Here is a 16,172-nt window from a genome sequence, read left to right as displayed (position 1 = left end):
TTAAACATTTCGGTTTGGTGGGTTTCTTTCAATTTTGTTGGGTTGACTTTTCGGTTTAGTTCCAATCCAAGGGTTAAATTTTAATTTGGGGGAAGAAATAATGTTTTTTTTTTCCGACTGATTCTAGATTTTAACCCGCGATACACCGCGGGCAATTTTTTAAAAAATAAAAACATTTTAATTTATATTTGTTTTTTATATTTAGTTTGTTTTGTTTAGTTAAATAATAATTTTGTATGGATTGTCAATTATTAGAACAATAATAGGGGAAATAAATTCATAAATATGTAATTTATAAGCTATTGTCGGATTTAAGTCACAATTTTCCAATGATTTAATATGTCTAATATTCTAATATTAGTGGTATTGACCAAATAATTAAATGAAAATTTAACTCGTGTTTTAAAACCGAATTAATAATATTTTATATTTATACTAATGTTAATTCCAACTGTTATGTTAATAACATGTCCCGCCATATAACAATAAACCGTCATATTAGTGGTTTAACCCGTGTTTTAAAACCGTCATATTAGTGGTTTTGGTTGTGGGTGTTGTGTTTCGTTGGTGAAGTTGATATTTATACATGGAAACTGTTTGATAAGCAAGAAGTTTATTTACGATCCATGGCAATAAAAGAGATATTTTAGTGTTTTCCTATTTGAGTTGATAACATTATCGCAGAATAATATTCAGTTTCTTAACGCAATATATATTATATTAAATGTATTTCTTCATGCTTAAGTTAAATATACCCAATTATTGAGTTTCTAAATTTGTGTTTTCGTTTTTATGAACTTTATTAACGTTATAATAATTATTGCGATTGTAATCATTTGTTACTTAAATTCGGCTGTGTCATTTAAATTTAAGAGATCATACAGTCTCTAAAGATCTATTAAAATAGTTTTGAAGATTTTTATGGGATTAAAAATTTAATGCGTAGAGTTGTTTTTAGAAAATCAAAATGTATAGATGTTGTCAAGCTATTTATGGCAATAAACATATCAAATTAGGTCGATTTAAATAGTTCCATTAATTGAGTTTCTACGAAATGTTATTTTAGGAAAATTATTAGGGGTTAATGTTGTAAATAAAACAAATTAAATAAGCAAAACTTAAAATGCGTAAACCAAAATGTACTTCAAAAATGTTAATATAGATTTCGGAAAAATTTAATGACTTTGGTTTGCCTCTTTTTTTCTTTGTTTTTCTTATAACACGCGCGCGTCCTCTCTCTCTCTCTCACTCTGTTTCATCAGACTACTACTTTGAGCCATGAACGGAGTAGCTGAGAAATTTCTGAAAGTAGAAAGAACTTCAAATGTCTCATTTAATTAACATCACTAAAATCAACCAAATCAAATCAGATGGAGAAAAAAAACAGGGGTGGAAACGGTTTAGAGTCGTCGTTTTTCTTCTTTATGTAGATTTTGTGGCTATGTACCTTTTCCGGAGCGACGAGAAGAGGTTAAATGATCGATTTCAGATAATGTTCATAATATAAATAAGAGAAATTCAAAACTGTAGGTAAACTAAAAATTTACAAAATCTAAAATAAATCAATTTTCTTGACAAGTTTGATGATGATTTTTTTTGGCATCACTTTAATGATAACTCGTTTTAGTAAAACTTTATCAATATATTAATAATAATTATATTACATATATATGATAAAGTATAATATATGCAAAAAATAAGCAAAACATATGCAAGAAATATAACTGTTTCCACTCCAAAATTTAAATTAAAAGGTTACTCCATCATTGATTGTCTACCTTAGAAGAATAAAGTTTCAAATAAGTAAAATCTAACTATAATCTATATGTTGAAATTAAAACAAAAATTCAAGATAAATAAAATTACCAAGTTTCCACTTTTGACTTGATGAACCAAAACAAGTGGAATTGACACTTTTCCCAATGAACATTTTTCCAATTACAAAATTTAGGTTTTTTTCCTCAATTTCAATTTCAGATTAACTTTTTGGTTTGATGGATCGACCTTTCGGTTTAGTTACAAGCTAGTTTATCTGGTTCAACTTTTTATTTTGTTCAATTGCAATTATAGAAAAAATCAGTCACGTGGGTTTGGTTTTTACATTTGACAAAAAAACAAAAGGTGAAACTCGAATGGAAAAAAGTGATTAAGAGATGATGTAGTATTATTATTGCTCTGATTTTCTTAATTAGTAAATTCTTTTAATGTTAGTTAGTTATTATCTGATCGGTAACATAAACAAAATTGTAAGCTGAAAAGATAACTTGTTAAAAAATATTAAAATAGTGTAGAACTATTACGAAATCATACAAAACTGGAAAAAGGGTTGTACGTGAAAGTTGTTAAAAAAAAACTGAGAATACAATTTTTAGTAAAGCTTTTAGACAATGTACATTGTTTTTTTTTTTCCAAACACCTTTCTTTTAAGTTTTTTTTATCACTCCACATCATTTTCTCTTTCTTCAACCAAATAATTCAACATCCATTCAATTTTTATCATATACAATGGTTTTGTTTAATAAAATTCAACACCTTGCTCCATTTATTTTAATATGTTCAAATGAAATAAAACCAGTACCCATTTATAAATATGAAAATAATAAATTTTGATTTAAAGCAAAATAAAATAAAAATTTGATTACTATGAAATAAATAATGTCTTAGGGATTTGTGGGGGAAGCATAGGCCTGATTTTTTTTTTTTTTATCTGAAACTAGACAGCCTATTCTCATTTGGAATCTTTTGTTGGTCACTTTGGTTTTTCAAATTTAAAAACGGTTGATCCTATTGGTTGTAGTGGCAGTTTAGCCTTATTTTATAATAATGATTATGATGTTTCAGTTTTATTTGAATCTAATAGATTGATTGATGTGAAACTTACTTATAAAGGACAAACACTCTTTTTTACCTTTGTTTATGGTGATCCGGTTCCAGCAAACCGAGACTTAGTATGGGAACGCTTAACACGAATTGGTTTATCTAGAGATTCTCCCTGGTTCCTTATTGGAGATTTTAACGAATTAAAAGGAAATCATGAAAAGCGTGGAGGTAAACTCCGACATGCGTCCTCCTTTGTTGGTTTTAGTACCATGATTAGACATTGCGGTTTAATAGAGTTTCCTGCGGTTGGGGACAGCTTATCTTGGCGTGGTTGGCGAGATAAAAAGCCAATTAGGTGTCGTCTGGATCGCGCCTTGGCCAATGAAAAGCTACATGACATTTTTAGTAATGCATTTACGGAATATTTACCCATGGTAGCTTCAGACCATAAACCGGTTCTCGCACTACTTGAGGATAAATTTATTGGTATCAGAAAAGTAGGAGTCGATGGATGCGTTTTGAGGATCAAAATACTAGTTATTTTCATGCCCAAACAAAACAAAGACGATCTAAGAATCGTATTGTGGGACTCCACGATGACACCGGAAGCTGGGCTACGGAAGAGAAGCAGGTTCAGAGCATAGCTGCTTCTTATTTTCAGGAATTTTACACATTCTCCGAACCTTCGGATTTTGAGGAAGCACTGGGTGAAGTGTGATCATCTATCACGGATGACATTAATGATTCCCTGACAAGATCAGTCACAGAACAGGAAATCAAGGAGGCTTTGTTTATGATGCACCCAGACAAGGCTCCAGGGCCGGATGGTATGACGGCTCTATTCTATCAGCGTGCTTGGGATACGGTTAAATCCGATCTAAAGTTATTGGTAAACTCCTTTTTCCAGGATGGTATTATTGATAAGAGACTAAATATGACAAATATTTGTCTTATTCCAAAAGTGGATAAGCCGACTAGAATGACTGAATGGAGACCTATCAGTCTTTGTAATGTTGGATACAAGATTATCTCAAAAATTTTATGTTAGCGGTTGCGTTCTTTTTTACCGGCCTTGATATCTGAGACACAATCGGCATTTGTAGAGGGGCGTTTGATTACGGATAACATTTTGATTGCTCAAGAGATGTTTCATGGTCTTCGTACTAACCCTTCTTGTAAGGGTAAGTTTCTGGCCATTAAAACAGATATGAGTAAGGCCTATGATCGGGTAGAATGGTCCTTTATTGAACATTTATTGAGGAAATTCGGTTTTTGTGAAAAATGGATTTATTGGGTTATGTGGTGTGTGACATCTGTCCAATATAAAGTATTAATAAACGGTCAACCACATGGGTCTATACTTCCTTCTAGAAGGCTTAGACAGGGAGACCCCTTGTCACCCTACCTTTTTATTCTTTGCACTAAGGTTCTCATCGCAAATCTCCGCAAGGCAGAGCGGTTAAAGCTCATCACGGGTATCAAGGTGTCGACTGCTTGTCCCGCGGTTTCTCACTTATTATTCGCAGACGATAGTCTTTTTCTGTCCAGGGGTGGGAAAGAGGTTATGATAAAATCAGTAGCAATTGTCGTTCCTACCTTTGTCATGTCCTGTTTCCGCCTTCCGAAAACAGTAACACGAAAACTCACTAGTGCGGTTTCTAATTTTTGGTTGAGTACTTCTGGGGACACACGAGAACTACACTGGATAGCCTGGGATAAGTTATGTGTTGATAAGGTTGATGGTGGTCTGGGTTTCCGGTGTTTGGATGACTTTAACACCGCCTTGTTGGCTAAACAACTTTGGCGTTGGATTACAGCTCCAGACTCTTTATTTGCAAAGGTTTTTAAAGGATGGTACTATAGGCATTCCAACCCTTTGGACCTAATCAAATCTTACTCGCCGTCTTATGGATGGCGGAGTTTGGTATCTGCTCGCTCTCTGGTAAACAAAAGACTCATTAAACGAGTAGGATCCGGTAATTCCATTCTAGTATGGTCTGATCCCTGGATCCCTGCTAAATCCCCGAGACCAGCATTGCGTTCCGGATCGCCAATTGATCCTACGCTTAGAGTTGAAACTTTTATTGACAGGAGTTCATAATGTTGCCATTATTTCTGCTTTACCTGTTGGTAAACCAGATTCACCAGATAGCTTGGGTTGGCATTTGACAAAAACTGGTCTGTACATCGTTAAATCTGGGTATAAAGCTTTGCGTCAAAATCAGGCGGTGTCGACGCCTGCTTTTGGCCCTAGCATTATTCCTCTACAGGCTTTTGTCTGGCAGATTCGGTGTCCACCAAAAATCAGACATTTTTTATGGCAAGCGATCACGGGTTGTATGGCGACAACATCTAATTTGCGACGTCGTATGTAATGTGATTTTGAATGCGGGTGCTGTGGTGTTTCTGAGGAGACAATCAATCATGCCTTATTTTTATGCCCTCCGGCCAGGCAGGTTTGGGCTCTATCCTCTTTCCCGACATCACTGGGCTGTTTCCCTTCAAAATCTGTCTATGCAAACATGGATTACTTATTCTCGAGATTTCAGCAGAATCCTTCAGCGGATTTTTATCCCTGGATTCTATGGTACATTTGGAAGGCTAGAAATGACAAATTTTTTAGCAATTTGGATTCCAATCCGTTAGCAATTCTACAGTTGGCGGAGGAGGAAGCTAAACTCTAGATATCGGCACAAGCTGATACAGTAGGGATCCCGTCCACGGATGGGCCTCATCCCACTATCGGTCCTGTGCTAGTGGCAATGGCTACGGCCAACATATATAGAACCAATTACCGATGCTTTGTGGATGGATCTTGGAAGATAACAGACCAGTATACAGGCCGAGGTTGGTACTGCATTTCCCCTGAGGGGGATTTCCCCATTATGGGTGCGTCTAACCTTCGCCGCAGCTTGTCACCTCTCCATGCAGAAGTGGAAGCTCTAATCTGGGCAATGCATTGTATGATTGGTGCGGATATTGAGAATGTGGTTTTTCACACAGACTGCTCTGACCTGGTGAAGATGGTGTCTTCGCCGTCCGAGTGGCCTGCCTTCAAGACATATTTGGATGAGATTGAGGCGGACAAGGAAGAGTTCTTATCTTTTGCGCTAGTTCACGTCTCCAGAACGCAGAATGGTAATGCTGACAAGCTAGCACGACGTGCTAGAATAGAGTCACATCTAGTTACCTATGTAAACGTTTTTCCTACCAATTGGCTCGTTTGAGCTGATCTTGTAATCTATCGGCAAAAAAAAATAATAAAAAATAAAAAAAATAATAAAAAAATAATGTCAAATAGTTATGATGAAATTAAAAGTATAAAGAACTTTAACAACAAATAATAATGCATCATGTGTCTTAGCGGTCCCAGCATTTGTTTATTCAACATGATTTAATCCACATAGATTTTATCTTTATTTTTCAACATATTCATTGTATGAATTCAACACTTGAATTAACTATTCAACACCTCCATTGTACATAATCTTTGTGTGATTGGTAATTTTTAAACTGTTTATACTGCTTTGTAAAGTGTTTACCAATTCATACCATTGCTTTGAATACAAATTTCATATTTCAGATTTCGTATTATTGCTTGCTTATCCAAAGATAATTGACAAAATGTAACAATTTTTACCGCCTATGCTCAATACTTTGTATACAATTCAATAACAAGTACCTCAACAAGTATCGAGAACATCCCATAACAAGACTCAAAGAACAATTTTTGAGTCTAGAATTTTTGCATTCTTCCGAATCTATCCTCCACACTCTGTCTAATGTCGACTGGTCACTCTCACAAATCACATGCCCCATTTCTTATTCTCCCTCCTCTATTTATAGATCGTCTCAAGCCAAAACTTCCTTTATGTTACAAGTTTGTCACTTCTTTTAAACCACCTCCAGCTAAACTCATGTGCCTTGTACACTCTTCTCACTTCTCAGCTACAATATGTCTCTTTCTCCTGAACTATACTCTTTTGTAGCTTATCAGTTGTATCCAACTCACAACTCTTTTTCAAGCCCGCTAAATACTCTCTAATCTGCGACTTCTCTATAAACTTGAATCTCCATGAGTTTGATCAAATTCCCAACCAGTTTTCTCAGCTTTTTCTTCATCACAGAGAAATAAATCCTGCTGTCCACAGTTGCAGAAGACAATATGAGAAGACTTCATTCAACAACAAGCAACCAACTCACAAAAGCCTTTTCTCAAACAGAACCATTAAAACAATGTAATGAGAAACGTGAAAGATAAGAGTTGAATATTAAAATTGTGAAGTAGCTTCAGATGAAAAGCTGCAGGTATTATACTCTTCAAGATCTCAAATGGGAGTAAATATAATGTGGTAAACACACTATTTTGGACCACAACAAAACTTTATTCCAATGAAGTGCCCAATATATAATCATCTCTGCTGACAAATTAGGCATTTTCCACATGAGCTTAGACATATTGAACTGCTTTATATAATTTTTCAAGCTGTGAAATGGTTTTGGATTCTTCGTTTGAACATCCAAGATTTAGGGAAACAAACTAAGTCACTATCTATGGCTTCAATACCTTGTAGGAATCCAAGTGAACCATGTTGCTTCCTGAAATCCTTCAACCTTCTTTTCATCAAGTAATTTAGTTTTGTGCCTAGTTATAATCTGGATTGATCTTGGTCATCTCTTTGTTTCGTTATCTGATAATTTGTCTCTTAGATCTTTAAGAGCATCGACTACTTCAGAATCAAGATTGTGTTTCAGCAATCTCCCTTGGAAAGATGTGGACCTGTAATTAATAAAAGTAGTCAGAATTTTCTCAGTTTTTGTTCTGGTTAGCTCCAAGCACAGAATTTAAAAACGCAAAAATAATCCAATGTACCTTGTTTCTTGCATCATTCTCTCAACCTCCTTGTGCATTGATTTGATCTACAATATGATGTTTCACAAGACAACATGAAACTCAAATCACAAATATACAAAAAGGCAATTGATTTGGTGATCATACCTCAGAAACCAGTGCCTTGCTGCTCCATATATAAGCTCCCTGTCAAGAATTAGTCACCAAAATCAATAACAAGATCTGAGCATAACGATTGTATAACATCGTTATGATGGGCAATACCGCTCCATGAGCAGCTTGTTGTTGACAAACATCAGATGTTACAACCCAAACCTTGGGGCATCCATCTTCTCTCAAAGCAACCACCTATCAATTTCATGAATCTTATCAGAAATCAAGGAACATGGACAATGATTCAAAAAAAAAACCGTTATGTTTGAACTTTGAACCCTATGGGGTAAAGAGATAATTTATTCCTTGCCTCTTTTTCAATCCAAGAGTCAGCGCAAGTTTCTCCTGAGAAAATCACATCAACACTGGCCAAAAAGGAGAAACCTTATTGAGTTTTTAAAGTAAACAAGGATTTCTGAAGAAAACTATTAAGACGGAAAAAGGCCAAATGACTATACCCTGCAAAGTCTTCCTTGTGAGTAGGGAGACCAGACATGAGAGCATCAAAGACAACCACTACCTTGACCTCTACAACAAATTACAATCAAATTGTCGCATTAGCCAAAATGAGCCGTAGATGAAACCAAATGTAGATTCTTAGAAAGTATAGTACCTTTAACCATACTAAAGGACACAAGTTCATCAACTAACTTCTGCCGAGCAACGTCAAGCCTTCCATTCATGAAATGTTTCTTTAGCTTCATCCAGTATCCACACACATTATAACCATCAACAAGCAAAACAGGAACTGCGTCGTCCAATAGACCCTGGTTCGTGCTGTAAAACCGCTTTCAGGGAATAACAAAACAGTCCTTAGAAATTTCAAACCTCAAAAATCATTTCTCCAAACAACGATGGTAAAATGAGAAACTTAATACATAGTGTGTAATTACTAGTAAAGCGTATTTGTAGGATCACGGTAGAGCTCGCTATCATCCGGTAACTCGTCTTTCTCTGCTTTCTTCTTCCTGTAACTTGTCGCTGGCTTAGCCGTGCCAGATCCTCTGCTCTGAAACTCCTACACATATATATCATACAGTTCCAAAGATTAGAATTTGGACAAATCCTTGAACACTAATGGATAGTATCACACTACTACATGCCTTCAGAGCAGACGATCTGACATATTATCCACTAGCTACATGAGTTATATATCATACAATTCCAAAAACTATATTTTAGACTTAGACGTAGTAGTAATGAAACAAAAATATCACACTATTACATGCCTTCCATAACTTGAGAAGCTGCAAGTTATGCTTAACGTTGGATTTGATTCTCGGTGGCTCTGAATCCTGTTATCAAAAAACCAAAATCAAATTAATGGTTTGCAAAATGCTCAATAAACATTCATCATATCCATTAACTCCAATCTGGGAATTTTAGAATTCATACAAATCTATCAACATCATTGATTAAATCAGTGATTGCAAAATGCATCATATCCATAACACCAATATACATACATCATAAAGGGAACCAAATTAATCAAATTCCATTAAGTTATCTGGAATTCTTAGTTAGTTCTCAAAGACGAAACCTTTACAATAAAATGTGTATTCGTGTATGGACCTTAAAAGAAGACGATTCATGAGGTTTCTTGCTTTTTCCTCCCATCTTCACCACCAAAACTCTACAGCTATCGGAGGAGCAAGATGATGAGGACCGGTAAAAGTAAGCGGAGGAGCAGGAGGAGGAACCACCTCTATGCGGCGGTGCTCCGGCGGTTTTCATCTATTGACTAGTGTTTTCATTCGTCACGAAAAAAGTCTATATAGCTCAACTAGTGGATAATATCATGTCAACGTTATGTTTCTTCCTATCTTTAAGAATGAAAAAAAAAAACCAAATTTTTATTTCGAGTTAACAAAAAAAGGATCCTTTATTACTGCAACAACAGTTAAAAATCTAATTTTTATAGTTCAAGAGAGAGAAAAATCAAATATTTGTGAGCTATATTACAAGATCATCAATGGCGAAAGAGACAGTGTGTGTGACCGGAGCTAATGGTTTCATCGGATCTTGGATAGTCCGAACGTTGATTGAGAAAGGTTATACCAAAATCCACGCTTCGATATACCCAGGATCCGACCCGACTCATCTCCTGAAACTACCCGGATCCGATTCCAAGATCGAGATCTTCGAAGCGGATCTCTTAGACTCTAACCCTAATTGGCCGGAGAGAGTTCCCGTTGATGAGTCCTCGTGGACCGATCTCGATTTTTGCAAGTCGATGCAGGTCCGTTAATTTTTTTTTTTTGAATTGGTTTGTGATTATTTATAAGAACGTTTAATTAAATTAATATTATATTTGTAACAATTTGTGTCTATGATTTCGATTTTAGAAATGGTATCCAGTTTCGAAAACATTAGCTGAGAAAGCAGCTTGGGAATTTTCAGAGAAGCACGGGACCAACATTGTGACGATCCACCCATCAACATGTCTCGGACCACTTCTGCAACCGAACCTAAACGCAAGCTGTGCCGTTTTGCTACAGCTTTTACAAGGCTCGACCGAGACGCAAGAGCATTACTGGCTCGGTGTGGTGCATGTGAGAGATGTGGCTAAAGGTCAAGTGATGCTGTTCGAAAAACCTGAAGCTTCTGGTCGGTTTCTATGCACTAATGGGATTTATCAGTTCAGTGAGTTTGCTGCTCTCGTGTCCAAGCTCTTTCCTGAGTTTTCTATTCACAAGTTTGATAAAGAGACTCAACCCGGGCTTACGTCTTGTCATGACGCGGCTAAGAGATTGATTGAGCTCGGGCTGGTTTTTACTGATGTGGAAGATGCGGTTAAGGAGACAGTCCAGAGTCTTAGAGAGAAAGGCTTCCTCTGAGAATGTACTAGTTATCTTTGCAAATTTCAAACTCTTAAGACCTTTATTGTATAATACAAGTAGAGGATCTAAGAAGTACTATAACATATATGAATACAAGTAATTATTATTATCATTGTTGTTGTTGACTGCGAGGTTTTATTGACTATTGAGCTGAGAGCAGCTTACGGTTCACAGAATCAGTTGGTGGAAGGAGCATCTGGCTGCTTCTCTGGAACAGCATTTTGAAAAGCAGGAAGATCATTGTATGACTCGTAACACTTTGCAAGAGTTGGGTAAGGTTCCTGTGGAAATCCATACGAATGCGTTTTACCAAATTGTAGAAATTAAAACCGCAAAAGTACCATGTTACTACAATAGGACTATCTTTGTATCATATGATTCATGCTACCGCAAAACTGATCAAGGATTCAAGGCATTTGAGGATATACTACAACCTATACCTGAAACAAATTTAGGTATCGGAAGCATAGTTTAAAGAAGGGAAAGTACCATGTTAATCTGGAATCTGTTGATTGCTCCGTGGATCTGTGGTGCTAGAAAGAGATCAGCCTGCAAAACAATGTTTCATGGCTTTAACACTTGTCTACTTACTGCTTTATAATAAGGGTAGTATTCTAAAGTGACAAAAGAATCACAGTCCAGAGAGATTTAGAGCAGTATACCAGGTAAATTTCATCACCAGTGGCATGTTTCCCAGCACAACTCACCAACTGCTTCTCAAGAGCTGAAAGAAGAATGAGACATAATTTCATAGATCAGTATGAACCTCTTTATAAGGCAACAGTAACATCAAAGAGGTGAATGGTACAACTTCGTATTACCAAGCATAAAACATATTTAACTGAGAAGTGAGCAAGACTTTAACGCTCTTATACCACAGTATATCAACTACTTACAAGACTGTCTTGGTTCTTGATTAAGTTTCTGTATCTTATAACATATGCCAATAAAAGAATGGAAAGAATAGATAGAGATCACATACCTGTGAACCCTTTGGTGATTGCATTATTAACCCAAACAGTTTTCTCCTCAGCATTTATCTTTTCCTCGATAAGCCTCTGTCAATCAGGAAAGTGATGTAACGAAATTTACTCTATCTAGAACTTCCAACAGTAGAACCTAAGAAATTGACATCAATCTCATGTGCTTACAATAACAGGCAGATTTTGATGAGGCTGTATGCCAGACAAGACAATACTCATCGCCTGAAATATACAGAACAAAAATGCATCAGAGTGGAAAACAGGAAAAACTAAGCTGGTATTGTTTATAAAGAAGCCAAGATAAGGAGACTTGATCGAAGTAACAGAAGACAAAGGATCAAAATACCTGGTAATTAACCGCCCGTTTGTGGAGGTCACGAGGTAACAGAGGTGGCTCAGGATACTTCTCATCCAGATACTGTCAGTTTAGAAAAGAACCACAGAACAAAACATCGATGAAATGTCTTTTGATTCCACAAAACAACAACAACAACAAAACCTCCAAGGCTGTACTTACTATTTACTGACCATTATAATGGCGAAAGAATCATTAATGACAACGTCTCCATCAACAAGAGCTGGTACAGTACCCATTGGATTGATCTTCTTGAAATCTTGAAGATCAAAACGATAAACTTTTAACATAAGAAACCAATCATCAGTAAATGCTGTTAAATGGCTCATAATCAATCACCTCTCATTCTGCTACACATTCTTATCTAGTTCATCAATCAAGTTCACTATAACCTCGAAATCCGAATCAAAAGCAAGTACAAAAACTGGGAAAATACGTACCTGGATCGAATTGATCCCCTTTGAGCAAATTCACTGGTATATACTCATAATCAAGCCCTAAAAAACAATCAAACAAGAATCCAAATTTCAGAATCAAATAATATAAACAACACTCTTGTTCCGTTCACAAAATTGACTACAAAGCGACAGCAAAATCATAGAGGAGACCTTTTAAAGCGAGGGCGATACGGACGCGATGAGCACACGAGCTTCTCCAGTAAGAGTAGAGCTTCAACTTCTCTACGCCGGAATTCGCCTGATCAAATCGGAAAAAAAAAGTTACGGGGGAAATTGAGCGGAGACGGTTGGTTATAAATTAGATAGAAAGAGATTTGTAAACTAACCATAGAATTCTCTTAGGAAGAAAATGTTGTTCTAAGCAGATTCTCCTGTAAAGAGTTGAGAGCTTCTTCACCGTCTCCTTCCAATTTATTTGTATTGTACAGAGAAGAAGAAGAAGTGGAGAAGTCGGAGACGACAACGCTGGAAAAAAACCAAAAATGATCAAATTTGTCTTTTAGCGTCTCAAAGTGATCAACTCAAATTGTATGAACGGTTTAATGTTGGTTTTTGTAATCCTATTGGTCTCGGTTTAGTAACATCGAATAGAAAAGGTTTTGGTGTTTATGTTATATCCCACATCGCTCAACTATGAATCACTCACTCTTGGACTGGGTGTATATAAAGGAAGGTCGATGGACCAAACATTTCATACCTTTCTCGGCCTTTTGGCTAAGATCAAGTGTAGTATCTGTTCTTATCAGTTTAATATCTGATATGTGGGCCATCGGCTCACACGATATTAACTTTAATTTTTAAGGGAGAAGGCCCGTTAAGATAGCTTGCTATCTGGGCTTTCGCGAGTCGCCCATGCGTTGCACTACTGCACGGGCCTGGCTCAACCCGCCACTTTCATAGTCCAATTTATTAATCTGTTCATCAGCACTGATCTACTGATAAACTTACCCTTGGTATACGGTATCCGTTGGACTGATCATCTTGAAATCTTGAGGATCAAAACGATTATAAATAAGAATCCGGTTTGGCATTCCAATTGTTCTTGGTTTAATATCATCTAATTGAACCGGAATTCTTGGCTAAGTCTAAACAATACACATCGAGTTGATTTTAGACTTGAGACGCGACGCCGCGACGGCATCGAACCGTACAAATGTTGTGCTTACATTTAAGTATTACGAAAAACGAATGTGGATTGTAAATTTGTTTTTGACGATTACTTGCAAGACCACTAACCTTGTCAACGTGGAACATCAGAATCCGGTTTGGCATTCCAATTGTTCTTGGTTTAATATCATCAAATTGAACCGGAGTCTTGGCTAAGTCTAAACGGTACACATCGATATGATTTTAGAAATTTTGTTTTTTGCTGATTGCTTACAAGATGAACAAATCTTTTTAATGTCATTTGATGATTACTTACAAGATCACTAACCTTGTCAACAATATAAGTCTTAAAATACACTACTAGATCGCATAGAGCAACCAGATTTTTCATACGCACTATTAAGCCTAAATGCTTGTTTTATTTATTTCAATCATTGGAATCAGTCAAACACTAATATAATCCCAATCTTGACTAGTCTTTTCCTACTACATCAGACATCTTTTTTTACCCCTTTTGTTATTTACTCTTAAAACCTATCGTAGCTTCTTGTCAACTTAATCCGGTTAAGGCAAATGCCGATTATTATCTTCTTCCTGTTGAATAACATTCTTCATCTCAAATTTCGCCTGTTTTCTCACTGGAACTTCTTCATCTTCATTAGCTTCTGCGTTTTGAAGTTCTCTCAAAGCTCTTTTAGCGTACACAGTGAAAGCAACAGTGGTCACAACCGCAATGATCAAGGAGATTATGTTGTACACAATCTCCACTGTTGTCAAACGTTGATGTCCGTATTGCACATCCGCAAATGTTCTGATCAACCGACCACTGCATATGAATCCAGTTTTTAGAATTAGGTTTTCGAGTTTGTGACTTTTCAGCTGTTTATTAAGTCCAGGGAGAGTAAAGACTGACCTGTAAATGTAGATGAAAGCTTCTGGTACCATTCCTGCTATAGATCCGAAGAAGTAAGGCCAGAATCTCATGCTTGTCACGACGATTGCGTAGTTGAAAATCGTGTAAGGAAATGGGGAAACCCGAAAGATTGCCACAACTCTGAATTGATGGAACCAGCTTCCTTCAGCAGCTAGTCTAAGAACAGCAGCTTGACGAGGCCACCTTTTTAACCATTGCTGCGTTTTGGTAATAACAAATATCATATCTACAAGTTAGTGATTTTCAGCATAAAACTTGAAGAAAAAAGAGAAGTAAAGGGTTTCTTCATACATGGAGGCGATCACGGAAGATAAGCCCGATAAGGTAAGGAAGAACCATGCCAATGGTGGTACCAACCATGATAATAACAAAACCGAGACCATAACCAAAAATCATCCCAGCTAACCACATGGAAGGACCAGAAGGAATCAAGAACACAGGAAACAATGCCAAGGAAACAACAAGGACAATGGCGAGCGTAGGACGGCCAAATGCAGTTGCTTCCCATTGCAAAATTGGAATAAGAACCTTCAAATTAGAAACAAACCAGAGAGCAGAGTTTGTGACATGGATCATCATAAGGAAATAAACGTTACTGGAACTACAGAACTAAGCAAAAGAAATTACCTTTTGGAACACAAACGGAACACCCCATTTGCCAAAAACAACAGTAAGCAAGAGAGTAACTGCGAATATTCCAAAAGCTTTCAACCACCACATCAGTTTCTGACTCCGCACCTCCGATTGAGATAGAGACAACACGGTTTCAGCAGCAGCAGCTTCATGAGCCACAACAAGCCGAACATACTCATTCTCTTCCCTCATATGACCAACAACAGAATCTGTAATATCCTCTCTTGACTCTTTCAACGTGTTTGACATCAGTGTTCACAATCTTAAACTGCAGCCAATAAAAATTGAACATCCAAATTCAATATCAGATTCAGAGACACAAAAATCACCAAATCTAAGCCATCAAAAGAAGAACAAGCACTGTTCTGTAACATGAAACCAACCAAAACGGATCACAAACCCTAGAAGATGACATCAATAGAAATTGGAGAAGGCAAAGATGCTAAGCTTAAGGAACTTCAAAGATACTTACAAGGAAACGATAACGAAGAAGTAAAGCTAATTACAAAACTCTCCAAACATAGAAATTTCCGATTCCGGCTAAAAAGGGGAAAACCAAAACAAAATCAAAATCTATCTTAAAATCAAACAATCAAAATACAGCAGTAGAGTAATCAAAATCACTTAGATCTCTCAATCTAGCTAACGATCATCAAACCAAGGATTTATAAAATTAGAGCTAGGGTTTAACGAATCTCACGAAATCACACACACACCACACAGCAAACCTAAATCAAGCTTTTCGTGGTAGTAAACGACGGCGGAGGAAACTAGTACGCCGTCGGAAAAAGTGGGAGGGGGGTTGTTGCGGCGGATGATTCACGTTCTTCGTTTCTCTCAGGTTTTAAGTGTCGTTTGCTTCTGTAAACGATGAAGCGTGTTTTGTGTTTTGTTTAATTCTTTTTTAGAAATTGAAATTCAAATAAAGAGATAAGAGTTTTGATTTTCCTTGCTTTTACTTTTTTTTTATTTCTTTTGTATTTGTTGTTAGCTTAAGCTTTACTTTTCTCATTCTCTGGAATAACGAGTCAGACTAT

General features: G+C 36.5%; 4 protein-coding genes across 8 annotated transcripts; 1 reads left to right on the top strand and 3 right to left on the bottom strand.

Annotated features, from left to right (window-relative positions):
* Positions 7,145-9,666, bottom strand: LOC104710158 (uncharacterized protein YacP). Of its 2 annotated transcripts, none has more exons than XM_010426714.1 (10): positions 9,398-9,666; positions 9,055-9,120; positions 8,719-8,843; positions 8,439-8,602; positions 8,284-8,353; positions 8,136-8,190; positions 7,937-8,020; positions 7,820-7,858; positions 7,694-7,740; positions 7,145-7,600 (listed from the first exon to the last, which is right to left on the bottom strand). In XM_010426714.1, exons 1-10 carry the CDS (start codon positions 9,557-9,559, stop codon positions 7,492-7,494), a joined length of 921 nt encoding a protein of 306 aa, XP_010425016.1. In that variant the 5' UTR covers positions 9,560-9,666; the 3' UTR covers positions 7,145-7,491. The 2 variants fall into 2 exon arrangements, with proteins under 2 accessions (XP_010425016.1, XP_010425017.1); XM_010426715.1 differs by having other exon boundaries at positions 7,988-8,020.
* LOC104710159 (cinnamoyl-CoA reductase 1-like) lies at positions 9,699-10,777 on the top strand. Its single transcript, XM_010426716.1, has 2 exons — positions 9,699-10,064; positions 10,171-10,777. The coding sequence occupies exons 1-2, from the start codon at positions 9,798-9,800 to the stop codon at positions 10,660-10,662; spliced, it is 759 nt and encodes a 252-aa protein (XP_010425018.1). The 5' UTR covers positions 9,699-9,797; the 3' UTR covers positions 10,663-10,777.
* Positions 10,658-12,959, bottom strand: LOC104710160 (glutathione S-transferase Z1-like). 2 transcript variants are annotated; one of them, XM_010426717.2, is made up of 10 exons: positions 12,788-12,959; positions 12,612-12,699; positions 12,444-12,500; positions 12,177-12,283; positions 11,995-12,066; positions 11,817-11,870; positions 11,648-11,723; positions 11,328-11,389; positions 11,155-11,214; positions 10,658-10,946 (listed from the first exon to the last, which is right to left on the bottom strand). In XM_010426717.2, exons 1-10 carry the CDS (start codon positions 12,788-12,790, stop codon positions 10,842-10,844), a joined length of 684 nt encoding a protein of 227 aa, XP_010425019.1. In that variant the 5' UTR covers positions 12,791-12,959; the 3' UTR covers positions 10,658-10,841. The 2 variants fall into 2 exon arrangements, with proteins under 2 accessions (XP_010425019.1, XP_010425020.1); XM_010426718.2 differs by having other exon boundaries at positions 10,664-10,946; positions 12,177-12,262; positions 12,788-12,954.
* LOC104710157 lies at positions 13,296-16,060 on the bottom strand. Of its 3 annotated transcripts, none has more exons than XM_010426712.2 (5): positions 15,864-16,060; positions 15,130-15,403; positions 14,794-15,030; positions 14,482-14,699; positions 13,296-14,394 (listed from the first exon to the last, which is right to left on the bottom strand). In XM_010426712.2, exons 2-5 carry the CDS (start codon positions 15,382-15,384, stop codon positions 14,133-14,135), a joined length of 972 nt encoding a protein of 323 aa, XP_010425014.1. In that variant the 5' UTR covers positions 15,385-15,403; positions 15,864-16,060; the 3' UTR covers positions 13,296-14,132. The 3 variants fall into 3 exon arrangements, with proteins under 3 accessions (XP_010425014.1, XP_010425015.1, XP_010425013.1); XM_010426713.2 differs by lacking the exon at positions 15,864-16,060 and adding an exon at positions 15,608-15,829; XM_010426711.2 differs by having other exon boundaries at positions 13,855-14,394; positions 15,836-16,060.

This window comes from Camelina sativa, chromosome 9, assembly GCF_000633955.1.
Source record: "Camelina sativa cultivar DH55 chromosome 9, Cs, whole genome shotgun sequence".
Taxonomy (NCBI): Eukaryota; Viridiplantae; Streptophyta; class Magnoliopsida; order Brassicales; family Brassicaceae; genus Camelina; species Camelina sativa.
This window is presented reverse-complemented; position numbering and strand designations above follow the sequence as displayed.